At 42.9% G+C, this 23,264-nt stretch overlaps 1 protein-coding gene across 3 annotated transcripts; it reads left to right on the top strand.

The window, feature by feature from the left end:
* Positions 1-549: 549 nt before the first annotated feature.
* LOC138080934 (kynurenine/alpha-aminoadipate aminotransferase, mitochondrial) lies at positions 550-22,836 on the top strand. 3 transcript variants are annotated; one of them, XM_068973830.1, is made up of 13 exons: positions 550-740; positions 1,313-1,481; positions 2,806-2,938; positions 6,048-6,122; positions 8,151-8,360; positions 9,423-9,488; positions 10,528-10,610; positions 11,004-11,100; positions 12,339-12,400; positions 12,668-12,732; positions 16,642-16,748; positions 20,799-20,900; positions 21,833-22,836. In XM_068973830.1, exons 1-13 carry the CDS (start codon positions 674-676, stop codon positions 21,872-21,874), a joined length of 1,278 nt encoding a protein of 425 aa, XP_068829931.1. In that variant the 5' UTR covers positions 550-673; the 3' UTR covers positions 21,875-22,836. The 3 variants fall into 3 exon arrangements, with proteins under 3 accessions (XP_068829931.1, XP_068829932.1, XP_068829933.1); XM_068973831.1 differs by having other exon boundaries at positions 16,642-16,760; XM_068973832.1 differs by lacking the exon at positions 6,048-6,122.
* Positions 22,837-23,264: the final 428 nt, after the last annotated feature.

Below are 23,264 nucleotides of genomic sequence, written 5' to 3'. Positions count from 1 at the left end.
TAAGTATCTAAGGGAATCACACTAATTAAATGTGAGGGGGGAGTCCTGAATCTCTAGTCACATCAACATCTCCATTTTATCGCCCCGGCTATCCTGCTCCCGGAGTGACTCCAGGTCCCGGTTCAAGCTGCTAATGCGGGGCGCCAGCTCCCCATGCTGCCTGCCCCAGGACACAGGACCAAGCTAGAGGGTATGGCGGGGCCTCGGATTGGAGGGGCGGGCCGTCAGGGCGGGGCCGGAACGGAGGCGTGTCCTCGGGCGGGGGCGGGGCTGGAGGCGAGGACCTGTCTAGAGGCGTGGCCAGGGGTGGAGTTGACCTGCACCCACAGGGACGCCAGGGCTCCTCACAGGTTGGAGGCGGAGACCAGACCCGAGGCGCGGCACGCAGCCACTACGGGGGTGGAGGCGTGGTCTCGGGGCGAGAAACCGGCTGGGAGTGGTGGCCATTGGCTCCAGACCGCGTCACGCGGGGAGGGAGGGGGCACGCGTCGTGACCCTGTGAGTGGACTTGGCCAGGCCAGCCACCCGCCGGCCGAGTCCTAACCAGGCCCGAGCGCAGCCTGCAGCCGGGACTCTGGCCCTGCACGCCAGAAACCAATACCCAGAGGAAGTGCCTTTCTCGGGCGAGGGTTAGGCGGCCGGACTGAGGAAAACCTCCAGTCCGAGAAGGAGAATGAATTACGCCCGGTTCATCACCGCCACGAGCGCGGCCAGAAAGCCTTCTGCTATCCGAGTCATGAGTGAGTCCGAGCTGTGCCCCTCTCCCATGGGCTGGAAGTGGGGGTGGGGTGCCCGCAAAGCGCCTCCAGCCTGGGTGAACCTGGCTCTGCGCAGACTTGGCGCAGAAATCGGGCCGGAATAGGCCCAAGGGCAGTAAATCAGCAACAGAGAGAGGCCAGGCCGCGGTGGGCATGTCCCAGTTAGAGTCCAGGGGGCTCTTCTGGCACAGGAGTCAGGGTTCAGCACAGCCTGCAGGTGTGTGCAGAGCGGGAAGAGCGGGTACACAGGACAGAAGGGCGTGCAGGGAGCCTGGCAGGCAGGGAGGGGCCGAGCGGAGGAGGGTTTTCTGTCACTGTGGCCTCTGCTTCGTCTGGGTGATCAGTCAGCCTTCTCAGTGGCACGTGTGGATTCCTCAGTTCCTCCACTAGTGAGGTCGGTACAAACTCATCTTCTATGTTTCTTTCAGACTAGCATTCTATCACTAGACATTACACTGTAAAGTTTTATTGACTTTAATGCAACATACTGACCATCTCTGTTTATGAAAGTCTTCACTGAAAGTGTTCCTTCTTCTCTTCCATGTTTCTTGTAGCTGAAATATTGAGCAATGCACCGAAATCTGTCATCTCCTTGGCAACCGGGGCACCAAACCCCAGCATGTTCCCTTTCAAGACTGCGGTCATCACCATAGAAAATGGAAAACCCATCCAATTTAATGAACAGATGATGAAGAGAGCGCTGCAGTATTCTCAGAGTGCTGGGTACTGATCAGTAGTTCAGCCGCTAACTTGTGTCGACTCTATGACCCCATGGACCGTAGCTTGCCTGGCTTCCCTGTCCTTCACTATCTCCCAGAGTTACTGAGTGGGCGATACTATCGAACCACCTTCTGCTCTGCCGCCCGGCTCTCCTCCTGCCCTCAATCTGATCAGTAGATAATTTAACGTAGTTGGTTCATTTTCATAAGCAATATTCTACAGCCAGCTGATAAAGCATCTTGTGTCTTTTTAAACTGAATATCAGCATTTAGGAAGGTTTGGGGAAGAGTTTTCAAAGAGTAATTAAGAGCAGCAATGTTTCCGACTGCTTAAGATCCCTAGGGACTGATTCTCAACCTTATATGACTAGGAGAGGGAGAAGATTTTGGAAGTAGGTACGATTTGTGCTCAGACTGGAAAAAATACAGAGTGAAAATAGATAGGTAAAAAAACCAGGATAGGGGAAGGGAGGAGAGGATGACACAGGAAGCAGACATTTAGGTCCTGAGAAAAAGTTTTAATGATTATGTTTCCATGCTAACCAGGCAGCTATGGAAATGTGTTGCCTACAGTTCAGATGTATTTAATTTCATAAAGTCAAATGGAACAAATAGTCTAAGGCTTTCCTTAGCTGGTCTTTTTCCACTGATGAAGGGTAACTTACAGAGTGTCTATTAGTTATTTTTTATTAGTCCATTCCTTTGTGATGGAAGAATAATTCATGTTAGGTACATAACAATTGTATATAACGTATGCCTGGAACACGCCTGCCAATGCAGGAGACATAAGAGATGCGGGTTCGATCCTGGGGTTGGGAAGATCCCCTGCAGAAAAAAATGATAACCCACTCCAGTATTCTTGCAAGCATAATCCCATGGACAGAGAAGCCTGGCAAGCTACAGTTCATGGTGTTAGAAAGAGTAGGACACGACTGAGCAACTAACACATAGAGGCTTTTCTTTCCATGATGCAAAGAACTTAGTGAACCTGAACTTCAGGTATCCTACAAAATCTCCCAAAGGAAAACAAAAAGTCAATAACATAGTGAATGCTCTAACGGAAAAGAAAACCTATAGGTTTTGGAATAAGGAAGCTTTAAATTCAAGTCTCAACTAATTTAACAACCAGCTGATTAATTTATGTTAATTTCTTACTCTGTAAGATTGTTGCCTTGTATTTTAAGTAAAGATAGTAATATCAGTGAAAGGCATTCAAAGATTTTTAAATTAAATGTATAAAGTGCCTGGTATAAAGCCACCATTTAGTTGCTGTCTACTACTATCCTGATTTTCACTACTGTCAATTTTTAAATGCATTTATGCTTTAGAATCCCAGAGCTGTTATCCTGGCTAAAACAGTTACAAGTAAAATTGCATAATCCGCCCACCATCCATTATGCACCCAGCCAAGGACAGATGGACATGTGTGTCACATGTGGCAGCCAAGAAGGTCTCTGTAAGGTAAGACTGGAGGGGAAGGGCACCCACGGCAAGAATCTAACATGTGCACCCATACAGCCATCTCTCCCTTAACCACAGAGCAGCATGTTTTGTGGGATACCAAGTCTTCACTAGAATCATAAGTACAACTTGAAGACATTCACCAAGTTGATTTCTCTTAAACAGAGAGCCCAGAGCTCTGAGTCCTTCGGACAAGATTCCCTGCAGCTTAGAGAGCACGGATCAGTTTCATGTGGCTCAGAGATTCAGGCCACGTTGAGTTAGGCCGTGGTTATGTCCGTATGACGTTTTAATTCCTGGAGGGTATGTCCTGACCCTCCTGAGCTGAGGCCTCATCCCTTGGTGTGTCTGCTGCTGTCATCGTCTGTACCAGCTGCCTCTTGTGCCCTCTCTCCCTCTTGGCTGTGCTTCTCCAGATCTAAGGGTACGTCTGGTCTGTGGCTGACCTCTCCTCTGGGTTAGCGTCTTCTCTCTCTGTCTCTCTCTCTCTGTTTGTCTGTCCTCTCCCTGCCCCTCCCCTGGATTCCAGGAAGTCCACTGAGGTAACCACCACTGGGGGTTCCCCTGATAAAGAGACTGCATATACAGTTCTCAGTTTCATACATCTTTTTCTTGAATAATTAGTCCTGGATAAGGAGATTCTGTATTAGTCTGCACATCTAGCTTAAAGTATGACTCTTGTTTATATTAAACCAGAGTAGTTTTCTTGTTCCTCTTATGTAAATGTGAAACCTATAATCTGGTCACTTTTAATGAATTTTAATTCAGTTATTATTACAGAATAATGTATTGAAGCAATAACACTTTAAAACTTCCTCCCTATTTTATGACTTAATTAGGACAAAGACAAGGATAAGCTGCTGTTTGAGATGGTTTTTTTTTTTGAAGAGAAATATTTGTGATGCCCCAGACCAGTAGGAAAAAAGTTCTTTTCAGTGAAATACCTTTCCTAGAAAGGTACACCATAGCCTTTTTTTCCCCTACAAAAGATGCTCTGGAAAGTTCCTTCTTTGTCTGTCTCAACATTGGTCCTATCAAAGAGAAAGACAGCACATCTGGCCAAAAGCATCAGTAGCTCACCGGCTTACAGCCTTGCAGTTACAGAGGCCTCCTGGGAATCTGGTTTAACATTTCTTCCACTTTGCCCTCCAGAGTATACATTATTTTAGGTGCACAAATCCCAAATACTAAACAGCACTCACTCCTCATTTATGATATTGGACTTTGTCATGTCCCCTTGCCAACACAGGAAATGTTGGTCATGAGGTTTTCATCTGATCCATGAATTATACATGGATTTGCTTGGTCCTAGGAGGTCCTGTAAAATGTAAATCAACTAACTTGTCAGAGGAGGACTGTATTTGTCATAAAATGCCTAAAGCTCATAAGGAATAGTAAATGGAATATCCTAGGCCAAATCGGGAAAGAAAAGTCAGATCTTCTGTCTCAGTGGATACTGGCCATGATGTTTGTCAAGAGCTCTAGGTTGTTAAAATGACACGGAGGAGAGGCTTGACCTGGGGATGATGAAACATCACAGGGAAGGAAAGGATGGTTCTGTGCCTTGTGTAAGATTAGTTGGAATGGTCCCCTCTGATTCAGGGAGGGAAAATCTCTGTCTGGCTCTGATGATGTCCTGAGGCATCACAGGGTCCTCAAGCTCTGCTCTGATTTGCAGGCCTGGTCTCCCTTGACCTCCACGTCTCCTGAGCCCTTGCTGAAACCGTCCTTTCTGGAAACTCCCCCATCCTTGCCCTGCCCACCCTGCAGTGTCCATGGTTCACAGGAGCCCTGAAAGACTGGGCCTCAGACCTCTTCCCTTCCACACACACCTCCCCGGGCATCACGCCAGGTGCCCCTGCCCACGCCTCCATCGCCAGGCGCCCTCCACATCTGCGTGTCCACCACCCCCACTGGCCTCACCCCAGGCTGTTTCAGTGGCACCTCACACCAGAACACACTCAGCTGCTTCTCCCTCAGAAACAGACAACATTGGGGTGTTTTCCGGTGAATGACACCCCTCCCATCACCTCCTTACTGTACAGCCAGAAATCCAGAGGCCCCTGCTTACCGCTCCTTCTCCACTTCCCCTCAGCCCACACTTATGTCCCTGCTTCTGGTTTCCTCAATGCCCCTCAGCTCTCTTCAGCTCCACCACCACCACCCCATCCAGACCACCCTTGCCCTTCCCTGGGACTGCAGCAAAAACCTCCCAAATGACCCTAAAATCTTCCCAGACTCCACCTGTATTCTCACTCCTCTCTGATACTTTGATTTTGCTGCCAGAACGACCTTCTTAAATGCCTGTCTGATCTCATGACTCCTGCGTCCCGCCCTCTACTTCAAACTCTCCCTGGCTCACTTGTCCAAAGGCCTCCAAGGGATGCTCTCTGCCCACTTCCTTCTGACCTCCCTCCACTCTCCTCTTCACACTCCACCTCAAGCCACAGGATTCTTTCAGTTTCTCAAATGTGTACCTATCGTCACCTCTTCCCCAACTCTTCACCTCCTCAAAGAAGCCTTCCCTGATACCCCAAGTCTGCTGAGTGCCCAGGTGCTCCTACAATGAGCGCCAGAACACTGGCATCCACACAGCAGTGTTTATCATGGATCTTACATGCATGTTTATCTGAGCAGTGTCTAGCTCAGTGCTCTGGCACCTTCATGAGGGTAAAACCATCCCATACAATCTTCACTTTCTCTCCATACATTACACAGGCCTGGCTTATAACAGAGACAAAATTTTTCAAAGGAGGCATAAAAGTGTTTAGGATCCAAATCAGTTCTGTTACTTTTCAGTGTAGAAGAGAGGTTGGCAAACTATGGCTTGAGAGCCAAAGAGAATCATCCCTTGTCTGATCCTGTAAGCAGAGCTTTACTGGAACTCAGCTTACATGCTGCCTATGGCTGTGCTCTCACCACAGAGGCAGAGATGAGTGGTGGCAACACAGACACCGGGGCCCACAGAACACGCCCCATCTGGCATTTACGGAAAACTTCGCCAGGTCCTACTCTGGAACCCTAGTGAGCTCAAAAAAGAGCTGGGGCGGGGGGCGGTTCTACGACTGGAAATCACACTCTCCAAGCTAACCTGTGCCTCTCTTGTTAGGTGTTTGAAATGATCGTTAATCCTGGAGATAATATCCTTGTAAATGAACCTATTTATTCAGGAACAATTCATGCTGTGAGTACACATTCTTACAAAAGGCAACTCTTTTTTATAGTAAATAAGGAGAAAGCACTGCACCTTTAGAATTATCTGCCCACTGAAAAATACAATAGCATCTTTGTGAAGAGGAGAAGTTTTAATAGAAGCAAAATATGCTAACCATAACTTCTGATATATACATTACTTTTTACAAAATCTAAGTGTAGAGGTGCTAAAATTCAGTTGTGCAAAATCCTGTCCACTGTTCTTAATATTTCACTTGAAATGCCTCTTAATTTACAGAGACATTTTTCATTACTGTCTATATTACCACACGAAAAAGACAAATCATGTGTCAATGAAATACAACTAAACCTATCAGTATGACCAGGACTTTCATGAATGTGAACGTGACGTTGCTCAGTCGTATCCGACTCTTTGCGACCCCGTGGAATGTAGCCTACCAAGCTCCTCTGTCCATGGGATTTTCCATGCAATAGTACTAGAGTGGATTGCCATTTCCTTCTCCAAGGGATCTTCCCAACCCAGGGATCAAACCCGGGTCTCCCGCATCGTAGACAGACGCTTTACTGTCTGAGCCACCAGGGAAGTCCAGGACTTTCATATCTAGTGTTAATTATGGGACTCTAGACCCAGAATAAGGAGGCGGATCACCTGCTCTGCTGGGCCCTGGTCAGAACTCAGCACTGTCTGGGGCACAATACTTTGGGTTGATGTGAACACAGTCAGAGAAGCAACCACAGTCACAAAGAAGTAGAAATGAGACCATACATTGAATGCTTTTAGGAACCATGCTCTTCCCCGCAGAAAGAGGAGATCCACGGGGACGTGAGGATTGTCCTCAACCATATAAAAGTTACAGAGGAGCTGGATTTGTCTGTGTGGGTCCTTAGGTTTACAGAACTGGAACCAAAATGTGGAAACTACAGGGAAGCAATTTCAACTCAGTGTAACAACTTTCTAACCATCAGTCTTACCCACTCTCTGAGGAAGAAGGCAGGCCCATCACTGCAGGCGCTCAGAGAAAGCAGCCAGACAAAAAAGAACAAATATTGTATGATTTCCCCTTATTCAAAATATATAAAACAAGCAAATTCATAGAGACCAGAAGTTGATTAGAGGTGACCAAGGACTGGGGAGGGGGAATGGGGAGTTGTTGCTTACTGGGTATAGGGTTTCTGTTTAGAGTGATGAAATGATTCTGGAGTTGATAGTGTCACGAGATGCACACGTTGCGAACACAGTTGTTGCCACTGAATCACACACTTTAGAATGGCACAGGTTTTAGTAATACATATTTTACCACACTTTAAAAACTAAAATAAAATAATTCCCTTTGCTTCATGATTGGAGATTAATTATTAATTACTTTCCTAAACTATACAGGTAAAACTTGCATCTACGTAAATAGCTGGATGCACCCGCGCTGTCACATGCCCAAACAGAGATCTGTGCCAGGCTCTGAGGGAATAGGCTGAAGATCCGTGTGCAAGACTTCTCTAAAACTATGTTCATGAATAAGGCCACTACTATCAACTTCAGCCTCTGCAATCAGTACAATATAGAAATACTTGCAGACTCCTTGAGGAGCCACGGCCCGGATGCTCCTTGGTGCCCCAGCACCACCCTGGCCCCCCTGCCCACTCTCCTGAGACCACCCTGAACCCCATACAGTGCGGAGCTAATGCTGGCATGGCAGGGGTCTCCAGGACCCATTCCACCGTGCTCTGTGTCTGTTGCTCCCATGCTACACCGCTTGTCCAATACTTTGAGTATCACCTCTGCTTATAACTTCTTATGTATTAGCATCACAGGAGCTTTCTAAGTTGATTTCCTCTCAAAATCATTCCCTAATAAACACCTATTTTATGAACCAGTTCTAATCATAATTGTGAAGATAATGCAGCGTGGGCCTAGAGCTGAGGGCAGGCTTGCGTTTAAGGGTGTAAATGGTAGCATTCTCCTTAGTGTAAGAACCCTTGGCACTGATATTTTATAGTCATGTCTCCATCTCAGACTTGGTTTTCTCTCTGTATTTGACAGCTGCAACCCCTGGGCTGCAACATGATTAATGTTTCCAGTGATGAGCACGGGATTATCCCAGACTCCCTCAGAGAAACACTTTCCAAATGGAAGCCAGAAGATTCAAAGGACCCCGAGAAAAACTGCCCCAAATTTCTTTACACTGTCCCAAATGGCAACAACCCTGCTGGGAACTCGTTAACAGCTGAGCGCAAAAGGGAAATCTATGAGGTATTTTCAAAGAAGGTGTTACGTACTTGTGTTCTTATTTCCTTCTGACTCTAGAAGAGTGTTCCCAAATTCCTTCTCTGGTTAGCCTCTTCCTCTCAAGGAAGATGATTTTTAATAAAAAGAAGCCATCTATGCCAGGGTCGCCACAAATTTAAACACAAGAAATTACTACAGTCTGGTTGACTATGATATAGTCGTTTCCCTTTAATTGATATTTTCACTGAAAGAGATGCTTTTCTGGGCGTGATGTTACATTCACCTCTTACTCCCTTTTTTCCGTCTGCCCCTCATCTGCCACCTCCAATCCATCCCGTGGCCCCCACCACCAACACTACCCAAACCCACCATCTCCTCAGCCACCCTCCCACCCTGACCCTGGGACTCCTTCGTGAAGCTCCTCCCCACACACAGCCTGTCCCCCAGCGCCAGCCCCACCACCAGTCACTGAAACCCTTCCTATTCAAGTGTGGATCGACAGCCCCTCCTCCAGACCCTTCCCAACCACACAAGGCAAATAAAGATAAAAAGTCCTTCACTTCCACACACTGACAGGACCTGGGCCTCTGCTCCCAAACTGGGGGCTCTCACATCCTTCCCTCTGTCCTTAAACAGCCATGCCTTCTAGAAACTTCTGTCCCTAAAACATGCCAAGTATTTTCTGACTCCAGAGCCATGGCTCCCTGCTCTCAGTCTAAACATCTTCTCCCCCAGCATCTGCACAACTGATGCTTCCGGTCAGCCTGAGCTCTCCTGCAGCTTCCCTGTCTCTCTCTCTCAAACATCAGCCTCCTCAACCATCTGCTGGGCCCTCAGAACCTCCCACCTAATCCTCCTCTGGTCACTATCTAGGAGCTCAGGTTCTGTTTTTACCACCAGAATGAAAGTTCTGTGAGGACAGAACGTTTGGGGCTGGTTCCTCCTCCTAGGACAGTGGGGACTCAGTAGTTGCTGGGATGAATGAATGAGTGATTGAATGAGTACAATGAGCTATGAATGATTTCAAGTAATTTTCATCTTAGACAGCTCTTTAACTTTACTCTTACTTTATTTAACGTATTTTAGCTTGCAAGAAAATATGACTTCCTCATCATAGAAGATGATCCTTACTATTTTATGCAGTTCAACAAGGTAAGTGATGGTGTCAACTCCACACACAATTAGTAGATAAGTGGTTGTAAGTTATTGCATTGTTTTGATTTTAACCTGGGTCCTGAGTGTTTTCATCTCTGGAGCCTTACTCTTTTTCTAGAAATTCCCTACTTTTAGAATAGTGGCTGGCTCTCTGTGTCAGGCACACGAAGGAACATGTGAGTGAAGGTGAGTGTCGTCTTGACTCCACATCCTGACCGTAGTTCCACAGACATGGTACCAGGGATGTGGAGTGGGTGCCTCCTGGGGTGTCAGCCTCAGTCTCTCAGGGGAGGCTGATGGGCTGCAGGACTTGGGAGCTATGGTCAGAGAGAAGGCGGAGGGCTGTGCTCAGTCAGTGATGTCCTGTGAGCAGAGGAGGGCGTTCCTAGCATCATGCTCCCTGCCTGCCATCCCTGTCGCGTAGGGACAGGAATGCACCTGCACAATAAAGGACTTCCAGATCCTTCCCCAGTGTCCATGTGCACCCCTGTCCCCGAGCATTGTTCCCTAGAAGACAACAGTAATGGCACAGATGCCAACGCCCGGTTCCTCAAAATCTAACACTAGAAATGCTCTCAGGGCTGCAGAGAACAGACACACGGATTCAGTCCCCACTACAAACCTACTGCAAAGAAACACAACTCTTGGCTTTTTATCTATTTGCCTGACTGTCATGTCTGCCTGCCACCCACCGTAAACACAACCACCCCCTTCCCTGTGGGCATTTACTTTGAAATAAACGTGGAAGGTTCAGCATTGCACGCTGACTACCTGGCTCATCTTCATTTATACTTTTTCAGGGCTTCTAGTTTTCCTAAGGGTCAGCATCCCCTTTCTAAACAGCCCTGCATGCTGAAGACCCTCTTCGTTGTGGTCTTTTCCAAGCTAGTTTTCCTGGAATCCTTCCTAGAAAACTGTTCATCCTGGACCTCAAGCCTTGGGACAAGGAGGTCCTATGTGAAGTTTCCCCACTCTGCACAAAGTAGGGATACACACTCTAACAGATATAAATATTGTATTTACCTTCCATTTCAAGCCCTGGGCACCGTCATTTCTCTCCATGGACGTGGATGGGCGTGTCATCCGAGCTGACTCTTTTTCCAAAGTCCTGTCCTCGGGGTAAGGCCCTGGCTCTGCCTTCAGGCTGCAGATAAAGGTGACAGGGGCTGCCGCTCAGCATCTTTAGTGCAGACAGTGCTTCTCACTCAAGATGTTTGCATACACTCACCTTCACACATCTGCTTGATTATTACTGTTACTACCAGACTTTCTCCCAATCCATCCCCACTGGTCAAAGATCCTTGACCTTTAAGCTATACTTATAAGGGAACTGGTCAGGTTTGGGTCGTGTACAGAAGAATTTAAAAATACCTTGTCAAATATTCATTCTAAGTGTACAATTAAGTTTAAATAAGAAGAAGTTTTACTAGAAGGTGTTAACTGTCATGAAATAAGTAACATGGTATTAATTAATAATGCATGATTGGTAATGTGCCTTTTCATTTTGAGCAGGTTGAGAATAGGGTTTATAACTGGTCCAAAGCCCTTGATTGAGAGAATTGTTTTACACATACAAGTTTCAACAATGCAAACCAGCACTTTTGCTCAGGTAATGACAGTTTATGAAATATGAATTTTTTGAATCAGATCATAAAAGAAATAGATGTTGGCAAATAGAGTAACGTGTCACTAAGAGAGATATCACTGACTGCATCTCTAGCTCCACATGGACTAGCTAAACAGCACATATTTGCTCTAAAAGGCAGAAGAGATTTGAATGGACCTGATGCTGTTTCAAGTATAGACAAAGCCCCTTGAGAGTCAGAGATCTTATTCATCTTGTGTCCTGGCATGTAGCCCAGGAATCCCATAAAAACAGTGTTAGACTCAACAGGATGGAAAGGGTTTGGTGAAGTAACACACAGTTAGCTCCATTGTCCTGGAGTCTAAGAGCAAGGGTTCCAAACCTGCTAGTGGCCAAGTGTCTGCCTTCACTGCCCATGTGCTAACCTCCCTATAGACACCAGCTGGAATGTATTTTAATTAAAAGATAGTAAAATTATTTTTGGAGACTGTATAAATTTCATCATAAGCTTTGAGAAATGATTGGACCCCTCCCTAAGACAACCTTGAAAATCAAACCTGAAGGATAGAACTGCTACCTATGAAAGCCAAAAGGGTAGTTTATGTAAAATGGACATTTGTTTGATATTATATATTCCACAAAATGCAGATGCCCGCATGTTTTATCACCTTGGGGACTTTTTCCATATTTTCTGTATCTGTTATCAATCAGATTTCACTGTCCATTTATAACATTTAGAACATCTATTCTGGATTAAAAAAAAATCTCTGGAAATATTATATAACTTTATGCATCAACTGTATGTGTTTATACTTAGGCCATCTAGGGCAGCATTTATTGGGTAGATCTGGGACTGGACAGTCTGACTTGAGTCCAGGCTCTGTGATGAGCTGTGACCTCAGGAAAGCTCACCTCGTGCTTCAGTCTCTTCCTCGGTGGAGTGGAGACAATGACCTGCCTAATAAGGGTATTACAAAGGCCAACTAATCTGAAATATTAATATATTCACATGGTATAGCAGTTTCTGACACATAGTGAGAACCTGATAAACATTTGTTATTTTTAATATTGTTGTGCAATAATGTTATTGTTGTCAGTGTTGTTAATCAACATTGGTATAATAAAGCTTGACTCTAAAAAGCTTGGTGCAGCTTGGTGCATCTTATTTAGGATGGTTTGCAAATAGTCAAGAATGATTTGCTTTCATTTCTGGCAAAAACACATTTAGAGTATGAACCTTGTTACTGTCTCATGCTTTTTAGCTCCTGGTGTCACACCTTCTATACCAATGGGGAGAAGAGGGCTTCCTGGCTCATGTAGACAGGTAATGTACTTGAGGTTTCATACTTTACATAGAAATGGACTTCACTCTATTAATTTTCATTTTTTAATTATTCCAAAATAATGGGAAAACCACAAATTAGAAAGTTTACCACTGGACAGGTCAAAGAAATATGGTCTATTCCCTCATCAAGAGTTCAACATCTTCATCAAGATATAAAACAGGTTCTTATAGACTGGCCCCACAGAGCCTTTTGGTTTCTGCAATCAGTGTAGCAAACACATATTTTTCATTGTTTTCTTCCTCTAGGGTTATCGATTTCTACAGGGAGCAGAGGGATGCATTACTGGCAGCAGCAGACAAGTGGTTAAGTGGTGAGTGGAATGCACATCCTATCCTGGGATGAGCAGCAGTCCTTCTATGAGTGAGTGATACCACAGAGTATTGTTAATAATACTGGGGAAGGAAACAGGGTCCAGGAGTATTCTTGACAAGAAAATATTACCCTATGAATACTCTTAGTAGTAATAGCACAAAGAAATAAAGGAAAACAATAGAATGGCAAAGACTAGAGATCTCGTCAAGAAAATTAGAGATACCAAAGGAACATTTCATGCAAAGATGGGTACAATAAAGGACAGAAATGGTAAGAACCTAACAGAAGCAGAAGAATTGAGAAGAGGTGGAATGAATAAACAGAAGAACTTTACAAAAAAGTAAAGTGGATAACCACTATGGTGTGGTCACTGACCTAGAGCCAGACATCCTGCAGTGTGAAGTCAGGTGGACCTTAGGAAGCATCACTAGGAACAAAGCTAGTAGAGGTGATGGAATTCCACCTAAGCTATTTCAAATCCTAAAAGATGATGCTGTGAAAGTGCTGCACTCAATATGCCAGCAAATTTGGAAGACTCAGCAGTGACCACAGGACTAGAAAAGGTCAGTTTTAATTCCAGTTCCAAAGAAAGGCAATGCAACAGGATGTTGAAACTACCACACAATTTTGCTCATTTCACATGATAACAAGGTAATGCTCAAAATCCTTCAAGCTAGGCTTCAACAGTACGTGAACCAAGAAATTCCAGATGTTCAAGCTGAATTTAGAAAAGGCAGAGGAACCAGAGATCAGATTACCAACATCTCCTGGATCATTGAAGAAGCAAGAGAGTTCCAGAAAAACATCTATTTCTGCTTTATTGACTATGCCAAAGCCTTTGACTGTGGATCACAATAAACTACAGAAAATTCTGAAAGAGATGGGAATACCAGACCACCTGACCTGCCTCCTGAGAAATCTGTATGCAGGTCAGGAAGCAACAGTTAGAACTGGACCTGGAACAACAGACTGGTTCCAAATAGGAAAAGGAGTACATCAAGGCTGTATATTGTCACCCTGCTTATTTAACTTATATGCAGAGTACATCATGAGAAACATTGGACTGGAGGAAGCACAAGCTGGAATCAAGATTGCCGGGAGAAATATCAATAACCTCAGATATGCAGATAACACCACCCTTATGGCAGAAAGTGAAGAGGAACTAAAAAGCCTCTTGATGAAAGTGAAAGAGGAGAGTGAAAAAGTTGGCTTAAAGCTCAACATTCAGAAAATGAAGATTATGGCATCCGGTCCCATCACTTCATGGGAAATAGATGGGGAAACAGTGGAAACAGTGTCAGACTTTATTTTGGGGGGCTCTCAAATCACTGCAGATGGTGATTGCAGCCATGAAATTAAAAGACACTCCTTGGAAGGAAAGTTACGACCCACCTAGACAGCATATTGAAAAACAGAGACATTACTTTGCCAACAAAGGTCCGTCTAGTCAAGGCTATGGTTTTTCCTGTGGTCATGTATGGATGTGAGAGTTGGACTGTGAAGAAAGCTGAGCACCAAAGAATTGATGCTTTTGAACTGTGGTGTTGGAGAAGACTCTTAAGAGTCCCCTGGACTGCAAGGAGATCCAACCAGTCCATCCTAAAAGAGATCAGTCAGTCCTGAATATTCATTGGAAGGACTGATGCTGAGGCTGAAACTCCAATACTTCGGCTACCTCATGCGAAGAGTTGACTCATTGGAAAAGACCCTGATGCTGGGAGGGATTGGGAGCAGGAGGAGAAGGGGACGACAGAGGACGAGATGGCTGGATGGCATCACCAACTCAATGGACATGAGTTGGGGTAAACTCCGGGAGCTGGTGATGGACAGGGAGGCCTGGTGTGCTACGATTCATGGGGTCGCAAAGAGTTGAACACAACTGATTGACTGAATTGAATGGTTTCTCCAGTAGTCATGTATGGCACCATAAAGAAATCTGAGTGCTGAAGAACTGATGCTTTTGAACTGTGGTGTTGGAGAAGACTCTTGAGAGTCCCTTGGACTGCAAGGAGATCCAACCAGTCCATCCTAAAGGAAATCAGTCCTGAATATTCACTGGAAGGACTGATTCTGAAGCTGAAACTCCAATACTTTGGCCACCTGATGCGAAGAACTGACTCAATGGAAAAGGCCCTGATGCTGGGAAAGATTGAAGGCAGGAGGAAAAGGGCATGACAGAGGATGAGATGGTTGGATGGCATCATCTACTCAATCGACACGAGTCTGAGCAAATTCCGAAAGATAGTGAAGGACAGAAAACCCTGCTTGCTGCAGTCCATGGAGTCACAAAGAGTCAGACACAACTGAGTGACTGAACAATAGCACAAACCCTAACACAACTCTACATATGTCTATATATGAAGTCTATACCTGACTTCAGCAAAGGATCTATGATTTTACGAAAAAAAAGATCAATTAGGCTAACAATCAACCAGCAATAACCTACTTAAAGCCAACATCTGTATTGAAAGGTTTTCAAAATTTTGCTCCAAATAGAAGAGGAATTGTGACATAAGCAATATATCCCTTTTCTAACCTGACTCCGTAAAGACAAAATAGTACTATGCTGCTGCTGCTGCTAAGTCACTTCAGTCGTGTCCAACTCTGTGCGACCCCATGGACGGCAGCCCACCAGGCTCCCCCATCCCTGGGATTCTCCAGGCAAGAACACTGGAGTGGGTTGCCAGTTCCTTCTCCAATGCATGAAAGTGAGAAGTGAAAGTGAAGTCGCTCAGTAGTGTCCGACTCTTCGCAACCCCATGGACTGCAGCCTACCAGGCTCCTCCATCCAAGTACAAACTAAATGCAATCAAAGGTGGATTTCTCATTACAGATGATTTGCCTTGTAACTATTAACTTCATTTATCTAATATTTCCTATCACTAATCTGATTTCAGAATAGTTTAGATTTACTTGTCTATTAACGAAGAAAGTAAAATGAATTCCATGACTTTAATTATACCACTGAAAATGCCTTTGGCAAGAATAATAGTAAGTACAAAGCATCAATTCCTTGTTTCCATCATATCTGCTTCCCTATGAAGTCTTATCTTTTTGATGAGTACTATTGTATCACTTCTATTGTGTTGAAAAAAAGGTTTTAATCCTCATCCATATTTTGTTGTTTCTTTTTTTCCCTAAAGAGTAATGGCTAAAATCAAAGTAACTCTTGTTCCTTCTTGGTTTCTCTATGCTTATATTCAATGAAACAAAGCCTACAAATATACCTGGAATTCCTGAATTTTAAGTCCTTGTTAATTATGTATACATGCTGAGTTGCTAAGTCATGTTCAACTCTTTGGTACCCCACGGACAAGGGATTTCCCAGGCAAGAATACTGGCATGGCTTGCTATTTCCTTCTCTAGGGGATCTTCCCAAACCAAGAAATCAAATTTGCATCTCCTGCATTGGCAGATGGATTCTTTATCACTGAGCTACCTGGGAAGCCCATACTTCTTACTTATTAGTACATTCTGATTAAAAAAAAAAAAATTCACTGGACTTCTGAACAGCTATATAAATGATAGGATTTGTTGAAACACTAGAAGACTCTAGAAAGAGTTGAAGAATCCTCTCCTAAAATTGAAAGCGTGTCTTAGGGGAAGCTCTAAGGAAGGGAGGTGAGCATGACACTGGAGTTCCTGAATGGCCCTGAGACCCACTAAAATCTTAAATATACATGAGTCTCCTCTCTCCCTTTCAAACGTTCCCCTTGCTTTTTGAAATAAAACTGCAACACTCATTTTCAGGACTCATAAAACTATGTTTTTTTTAAAAAATGCTATCTCCGAGGGAACTTTTTTGGAAATACTAATTTACAGTTACTGCAGTACATCATTTAAGCAATATAGTTGACATCATCAACAATGGCCTTAGGAAATATTTCATCTCTTCTTCTCTTTGTAGGTTTGGCAGAATGGCATGTTCCTACTGCAGGAATGTTTCTGTGGGTTAAAATTAAGGGCATTCATGATGTAAGAAAATTGATTGAAGAAAAAGCCTTTAAGAAAGAGGTAAAACAGGGAGTGGGGGGAAGCTATACTTTTTCTGTAAGGTAATATCTTAACAAAAACAGCGAGAGATGTTTATTGCTGCCTACCAACTCAAGGATGATTTTGTGTATCAGTTACAATATCTTATTATTAAGATCATAATAGATGGGGGGAGGCTGTTTTTTTAATATTTACTTATTTACTTGGCTGCACCAGTCTTAGTTTCAGCATAAAAACGTCACTGTGGTATGTGCAATCTCGTTCCCCAACCAGAGATCGAACCCAGAGCCTCTGCATTAGAAGTGCAGAGTCTGAGCTCAGGACCACCAGGGAAGTCCTGAGATCATGATAGATTTGGGGTTACAGAACTAGTCTCCTGGTCTAAACTAGGAGAAATACAGTCATTCAGCTCAGCTACTGGTTAGCCTGGTGGCTAAGAGCACAGCCTCTGGAGCCACAGTCCTTAGGAGTGAACCCCAGCTCCAGCCCTGCCCTGATATGCGGTGCTGGGTGAGGTGGCCTCACCAAGTCTCATCTGGAAAATGCAAATAACAGGTCTCTCTCCTTCTTAGAGTTGCTATGATGATGACAGGCATCAACACGGAGAAAATACTTAAACTAATGCTTGGAACATTGTAAATGCTAAGTATTGGCCATTATAATATTTAAAGTGCATTTTTTTCCTGACTGTTTAAGTAAAGCATATTCACTGTAGCATCATACTTCATTAAAGCATAATGAAAAAATTTTAAATAGCCCATAGTTTTACCACCCAGATTTTATTACCATTTGTGATATATTTTCCCGAAGAGTTTGTATATACCTAGTGTTTTGGCTATGAAACTATTTTTTAAAGTATAGTTGATTTACAATATTACAGTTTCAGGTGTACACCATGCTGATTCAAAATCTTGAAGGCTAGACTTCATTTAAAGTTATTATAAAAGATTGGCTATATTCCCTATCCTGTATAATATATCCCTGTATCTTACTTATTTTATACACAGTAGTTTGTACACCTCGTTCCTCTACTTCTATATTGCCCCTCCCTGCTTCTCTCTTCCCGACAGTAACCACGAGTTTGTTCTCTGTAGGTATGGGTCTGTTTCTTTCTGTTGTATTTATTCTGCATGTAAGTGCTAACATGGCATTCCTCTTCTTCTGAATCAGTTCACTAGGCATGATACCCTCCAAGTCCATTCTTGTTGTCACAGATGGCAGGACCTCGTTTTCTTCTGGCTGAGTTCCGTGTATATGTGTACCACATCTTCTTTATTCCTTCATGTTTGATGAACACTTAGGTTTTCCTTTATCTTGAATATTATAAATAATATTGGGGTGCATGTATCTTTTTGAATTTGAATTTTCTATTTTTCCAGGTATATGATTGGATTGGAATTGCTGAATCATATGATAGCTCTATTTTTAATTTTTTGAGGAATCTCAATGTTGTTTTCCATAGTGGCTGCACCAATTTACTTTTCCACCAACAGCACATGAGGGTTCCCTTTTCTCCACATCCTTGCCAACACTTGTTATTTGTGTTCTTTTTGTTTGTAGCCATTCTGATAGGTGTGAGGTGATATCTCATTGTGGTTTTACTTTGCATTTCTCTGATGATTCGTGATGTTGAGCATCGTCTCATGCATTTGTGGGTGATCTGCATTTTTAATCAATTTTTTAATATAGCTATGCAATTGTTTTAAATGATTAAAATTACACAAAAAAGTTTACATCCTGCTTTTTTTACTTAAACTTGTCCTGCAAGGGTTTCTTCTGGGTTTTTCTCTCCTTTTATACTTAAATCATCGGAGAAGGCAATGGCAGCCCACTCCAGTACTCTTGCCTGGAAAATCCCATGGATGGAGGAGCCTGGTAGGCTGCAGTCCATGAGGTCGCTAAGAGTCGGACACGACTGAGTGACTTCACTTTCCCTTTTCACTTTTATGCATTGGAGAAGGAAATGGCAACCCACTCCAGTGTTCTTGCCTGGAGAATCCCAGAGACGGGGGAGCCTGGTGGGCTGCCATCTATGGGGTCACACAGTCGGACACGACTGAAGCAACTTAGCAGCAGCAGCAGCATACTTAAATCATAAGTATACTTAGATATACATCCTCTCTCATTCAGAGACATTGATTACACTGAGAAATCTAAACTTTTTTCGTCTAGCTTTCCAATTTACCAAATAAATTATCCTTTCTCTATTAATTAATTCCTTTATGGTTTTTGTCACTCTTTTCTAAACACCCGGATCTGTTTCTAGTATACCTTTTTTCTTGAAGCAGTGAGTACAAAAGAACAGACTGTTGATATTGGCCAACTCCCATGCTAGAGCACAAGAGATGAGGCAGTCTAGAGGTCAGAGCTGGGAACTGGCTGACTGGACCTGAGACCAAATCCACTCCCCTGGGAAAGTCACTCACCTTCCTTAACTGCTGTACTTGAGCACAGGACTCATGCTTTATGAATTTTTTAATGCTAATGACAGCACACAGTAAATGCTTAATAAATACTTACATGACTCAAAGAAGTGCATTTTAGTATAATAAGTCAATTTTGTCACATTTTGTTTCCTTTCTTATCAATGCCATAATCGTCTGGAACATTTGATGAATGGCTATGTGTGTGTACCCCTGAGCTAGGAGCTAAGGATACAGACTTCATATTTTATTATAATTTTTTCAGGCCCCTTCATTTATTCCATATTCCCTGTTGCATGTACCTTTAACTTTTCTAAATAATCACCACCTTTTCACCACTCTCTTAGTCTAGATTTTGACCATGTTGGAAGGAAATTACTACCACTTCCTCCTTCTCTACAGAAATTTGCTTCTGGCACATGTCAAAAGAGTCCCACAATATTGAGAGAAATTATGGTTTTCATTCTAGATGCTTCCCAGGAGGCACTAGTCGTAAAGAACCTGCAGGAGACATGGGTGTGATCCCTGGGTCGGGAAGATCCCCTGGAGGAGGGCATGACAATCCACTCCAGTATTCTTGCCTGGAGAATCCCATGGACAGAGGAGCCTGGTGGTCTACTGTCCATAGTGTCACACAGTCAGACACAATGAAGCAAGTTAGCACGTTAATCCTGACACAAAACTCATCTTCTGCCTTGAAATCTTCTGCCCAGAATGCCCCAGATCATTTCATTCCCACCTCATCTAACTTCAGCACAGAGGTCCCACATTTACACCATGTAACAACAAGCAGTTACTTAAAACTTTGAATGTCATGATTGTACTAGGCAACCATCTCAAAGATTTTATTTCTTACTCGGGAACAATTTTCAAAGACATGGTCTGCAGGCTCCTCTGCTCCTGCCATGAGTCAGAGACCTGGGTTCATGCCGCCACCTCACTCTTCATTTTCCAACACACAGATCCATGATGACTGCACACTGCAGAGGCCATGGTGGGTCACCCAGGGGAGATGTTCAGGGGCCAGGCTGAGAAGGAGCACCTAGACATCCCCTCTCCTGGCTGGGATTCCAGCACTCAGCCACAGGCACCTAGAAAGAGGCTGGGAACCGTGTTTTCATGGCCAGGAAGCAGCGGACATGTGCTTTAGGGCAGTGAGCTGTCAGCCACAGAGGTCACCAAGTAGAGCAGGTGTCCCACCATTTGGACACAATTACTTGACGTTTTTATTCCATCACTCTATGTATTGTGTTACCACCTCCTTGAGGGATCAGTTTTCTCTCCACTCAGGCCCTCCACACTCTATATCTTCTCCTTGAAGGAGTCTTCCCTTACTTTTGCTTGACCAACACCTACTTATCTCTCAAGTCCCAGCTTAAAGGTCGCCTCCAAATTTTATACCTTAAAAAGAGGTTTGGACTTATTTCACTTTTCTAGTTACATTAAATATTTATACACTTTTCCAGTTTCTATGCTTTTAGTTTTGTTTATTGTAAGGCATGCGAATTTTTATATAAATTGATTTTTCTCTTGTGATTTCTTCAATTGCTTTTAAACTTAAAAAGTCTTCCCCTACTCAGGTTAAATTTTCCTCTATTTTTATTGTCCCTTTAATGGAATATTACCCATTTTCCATAAACTCTCTCAGATATTCATGCTTCCGGGATGTGGTTTCTACCTTGATAGTTCAGCTCCTTGCCCCTACTTCAGAGCATCCTTCTCTTCAGCTTCTCCAGAACAGATGGACTTGGTGAGTACCATATTCTCCTTAGAGAAACACTAGATATCAATTTATTTTTTGTGTTCATTTTGTGAGTTACAACATTATTTGTTGTCTTCCTTGTTTTCTGAAAAGCGAGAATAATTGGAAAGTCATAAGTTATCATTCAAAGAAACTGCCAAACTTCTCTGGAAAAATGATTGAGAGCAAGTTGCAGTTGAATTTTTATTGTCTTCATGAAGTTTTCAGACTTACTCAAACATTGTTTGCAGATTATCAGCATGTTACAAAGAGAAATCTTTCATTCCTTTGTGGAATTAACATGAGCCAAAAGTATAAATTCATTAAGTCATCACCCTCTATGAAGGAAAAATTCACCAAAGGTCAAATAAAATAATATTAATGATTAGAGTTAATTAATTGATTAATCACAAAGTCCATCTTCAACCAAGATAACAGAAAGCAAGCTCCTAGGCACTGACTGATGCGTCGGGAACTCACAGAAGAGCCATATGCTGAGATCCAGTAACTGTGAGAAGAGTGTATACTTATCCTTGGAGATGGGGTGCCTCTGGGTGTGTTCTTGATTTACTTGCTTTCTCCCATTATTAAATATGCTTTTCATAAGTTATATGTGAATAGAGTTGGACAGTTGAAACTATACAGAAGGCATATGCAAGTGAGGGAGTATACACAAAAACCAATTTGTGTTGTGACAGAAAAAGATGACCTTGAGGGAATAAGAATTTTAAAAAATTCCTGGGACTCTGATATGCTTCCATCTTCATATAGGAGTGGAGATGATGGCGTCTGACTCAGATAGAGCTGAGGTTAAGCCTGACCTTACATTGTCTGATCTCAACCTAAGGATGGACTCTCTTTGTTTGAATTTTTTAAGTTATGACAGACTTTTCCTAAATGGCATCCTAACTTTCTTAATTCTTCTCTCTGTTCTATTTTAGGCCTTTCAGAGACTGGCCCAACTTATAAAAGAATCTTTATGAAGAAATCAAACTCTTCATAGCACTTATGGATTTCAGATAAATTATTTCTGTATTTCAGCAAGAAGAAACAATCATTGGTGCTAGATTTACAGATAAGGTTTCACTAAATAGGTCATGCCTGCAGTAATTTAACTACACAGCTTTCAAAGTGCCCTTGAACCCATCAGATCTCCAAAATATAATTCATCCATAGCTTTTGATAAATATTCAACCCACACAGTTAATTTTATCCTGGATTTTATTGTAAAGAAGACTGTATTCACTTTATAATTTCCCATAAATCTTCTTTGAAACTGACATTTAATAGTAAATTATTTATAAGCCAGTAAGTTAAAAATGGCATATAATGTGAACTTTATCTCTTTTTAAGGAAATGTTATGAAAGCTTCCACCTGGAGCAGTAGTAAAAGAATCTGCCCACCAATTCAGGAGACTCAGGTTCAATCCCTGGGTTGGGAAGATCCCCTGGAGTAGGAAATGGTAACGCACTCCAGTATTCTTACTGGGAAATCCCATGGACAGAGAAGCCTTGTGGGTTACAGTCCATGGGGTCACAAAGAGCCTGACATGACTGAGCACTCACTCACTCAATGAAAGCTTACTGCAAAAGTTGTTAGAATTTGACCATTATGCATAATTTTCAGTAAGAGTATCACAGACATTATATAATATAAAAATCTCTATAACATGAGATTCCAAAACTAAACATACCTAAAGATGTTCCTATTAATTCTGAGGAGAGACTGAGGACTTTGAAAAACGTACTACATTGTATTTTATAATTCTACACACCTTGAAAAACACATTCTTACCAGTTATGTGATTCCAAGCTACTACATATCTTTGAGGTACTCAGGGTATACTTTTTAATGATTTTCTTTCTCATCTTTTACTATCTTTGTTTTCCCATCTGATTATTAAAAATATGCTCATGTAATTTCTCAGATAATCCTGGAAATGTAAAGGATAAAGTAAAAGCCACTGCCTGTCTCACTGCACCGTTTATCATCCCTCCTTTTAGATGTTTCTGTGCGTGTACATGAGCATAGGAAGTCATTAGGACAGTATCCTAAACACCCTGTATCCATTTTCTGTCACTATAGAACAATTTACCAGCATTCCAATCTAGTCATTGTGAAGTTATCAGGTCCTGTAAGGAATGAGGAAGTATTGGTCACTGTCATTCCCAAGATTTAACATAAATACCTCCATAACAGTTATTATTTTTCCACCATGTGAATGAGCTGGAGCGTTTGGTCCTGGTGCTCATCACTATAGCTATTTCAAGCTGACTTAAAATGAACAGTTGTCAGGAAGCACAGAGTCACAGGCAGAATAAATCCGGGGGAAACATGAAGATACACATAGTAATCAAATTGACAAAAATTAA

This window comes from Capricornis sumatraensis, chromosome 6, assembly GCF_032405125.1.
Source record: "Capricornis sumatraensis isolate serow.1 chromosome 6, serow.2, whole genome shotgun sequence".
Classification (NCBI taxonomy): Eukaryota; Metazoa; Chordata; class Mammalia; order Artiodactyla; family Bovidae; genus Capricornis; species Capricornis sumatraensis.
Note: the sequence above shows the minus strand (reverse complement) of the source record. Positions and strands in the feature narration are given on the sequence as shown.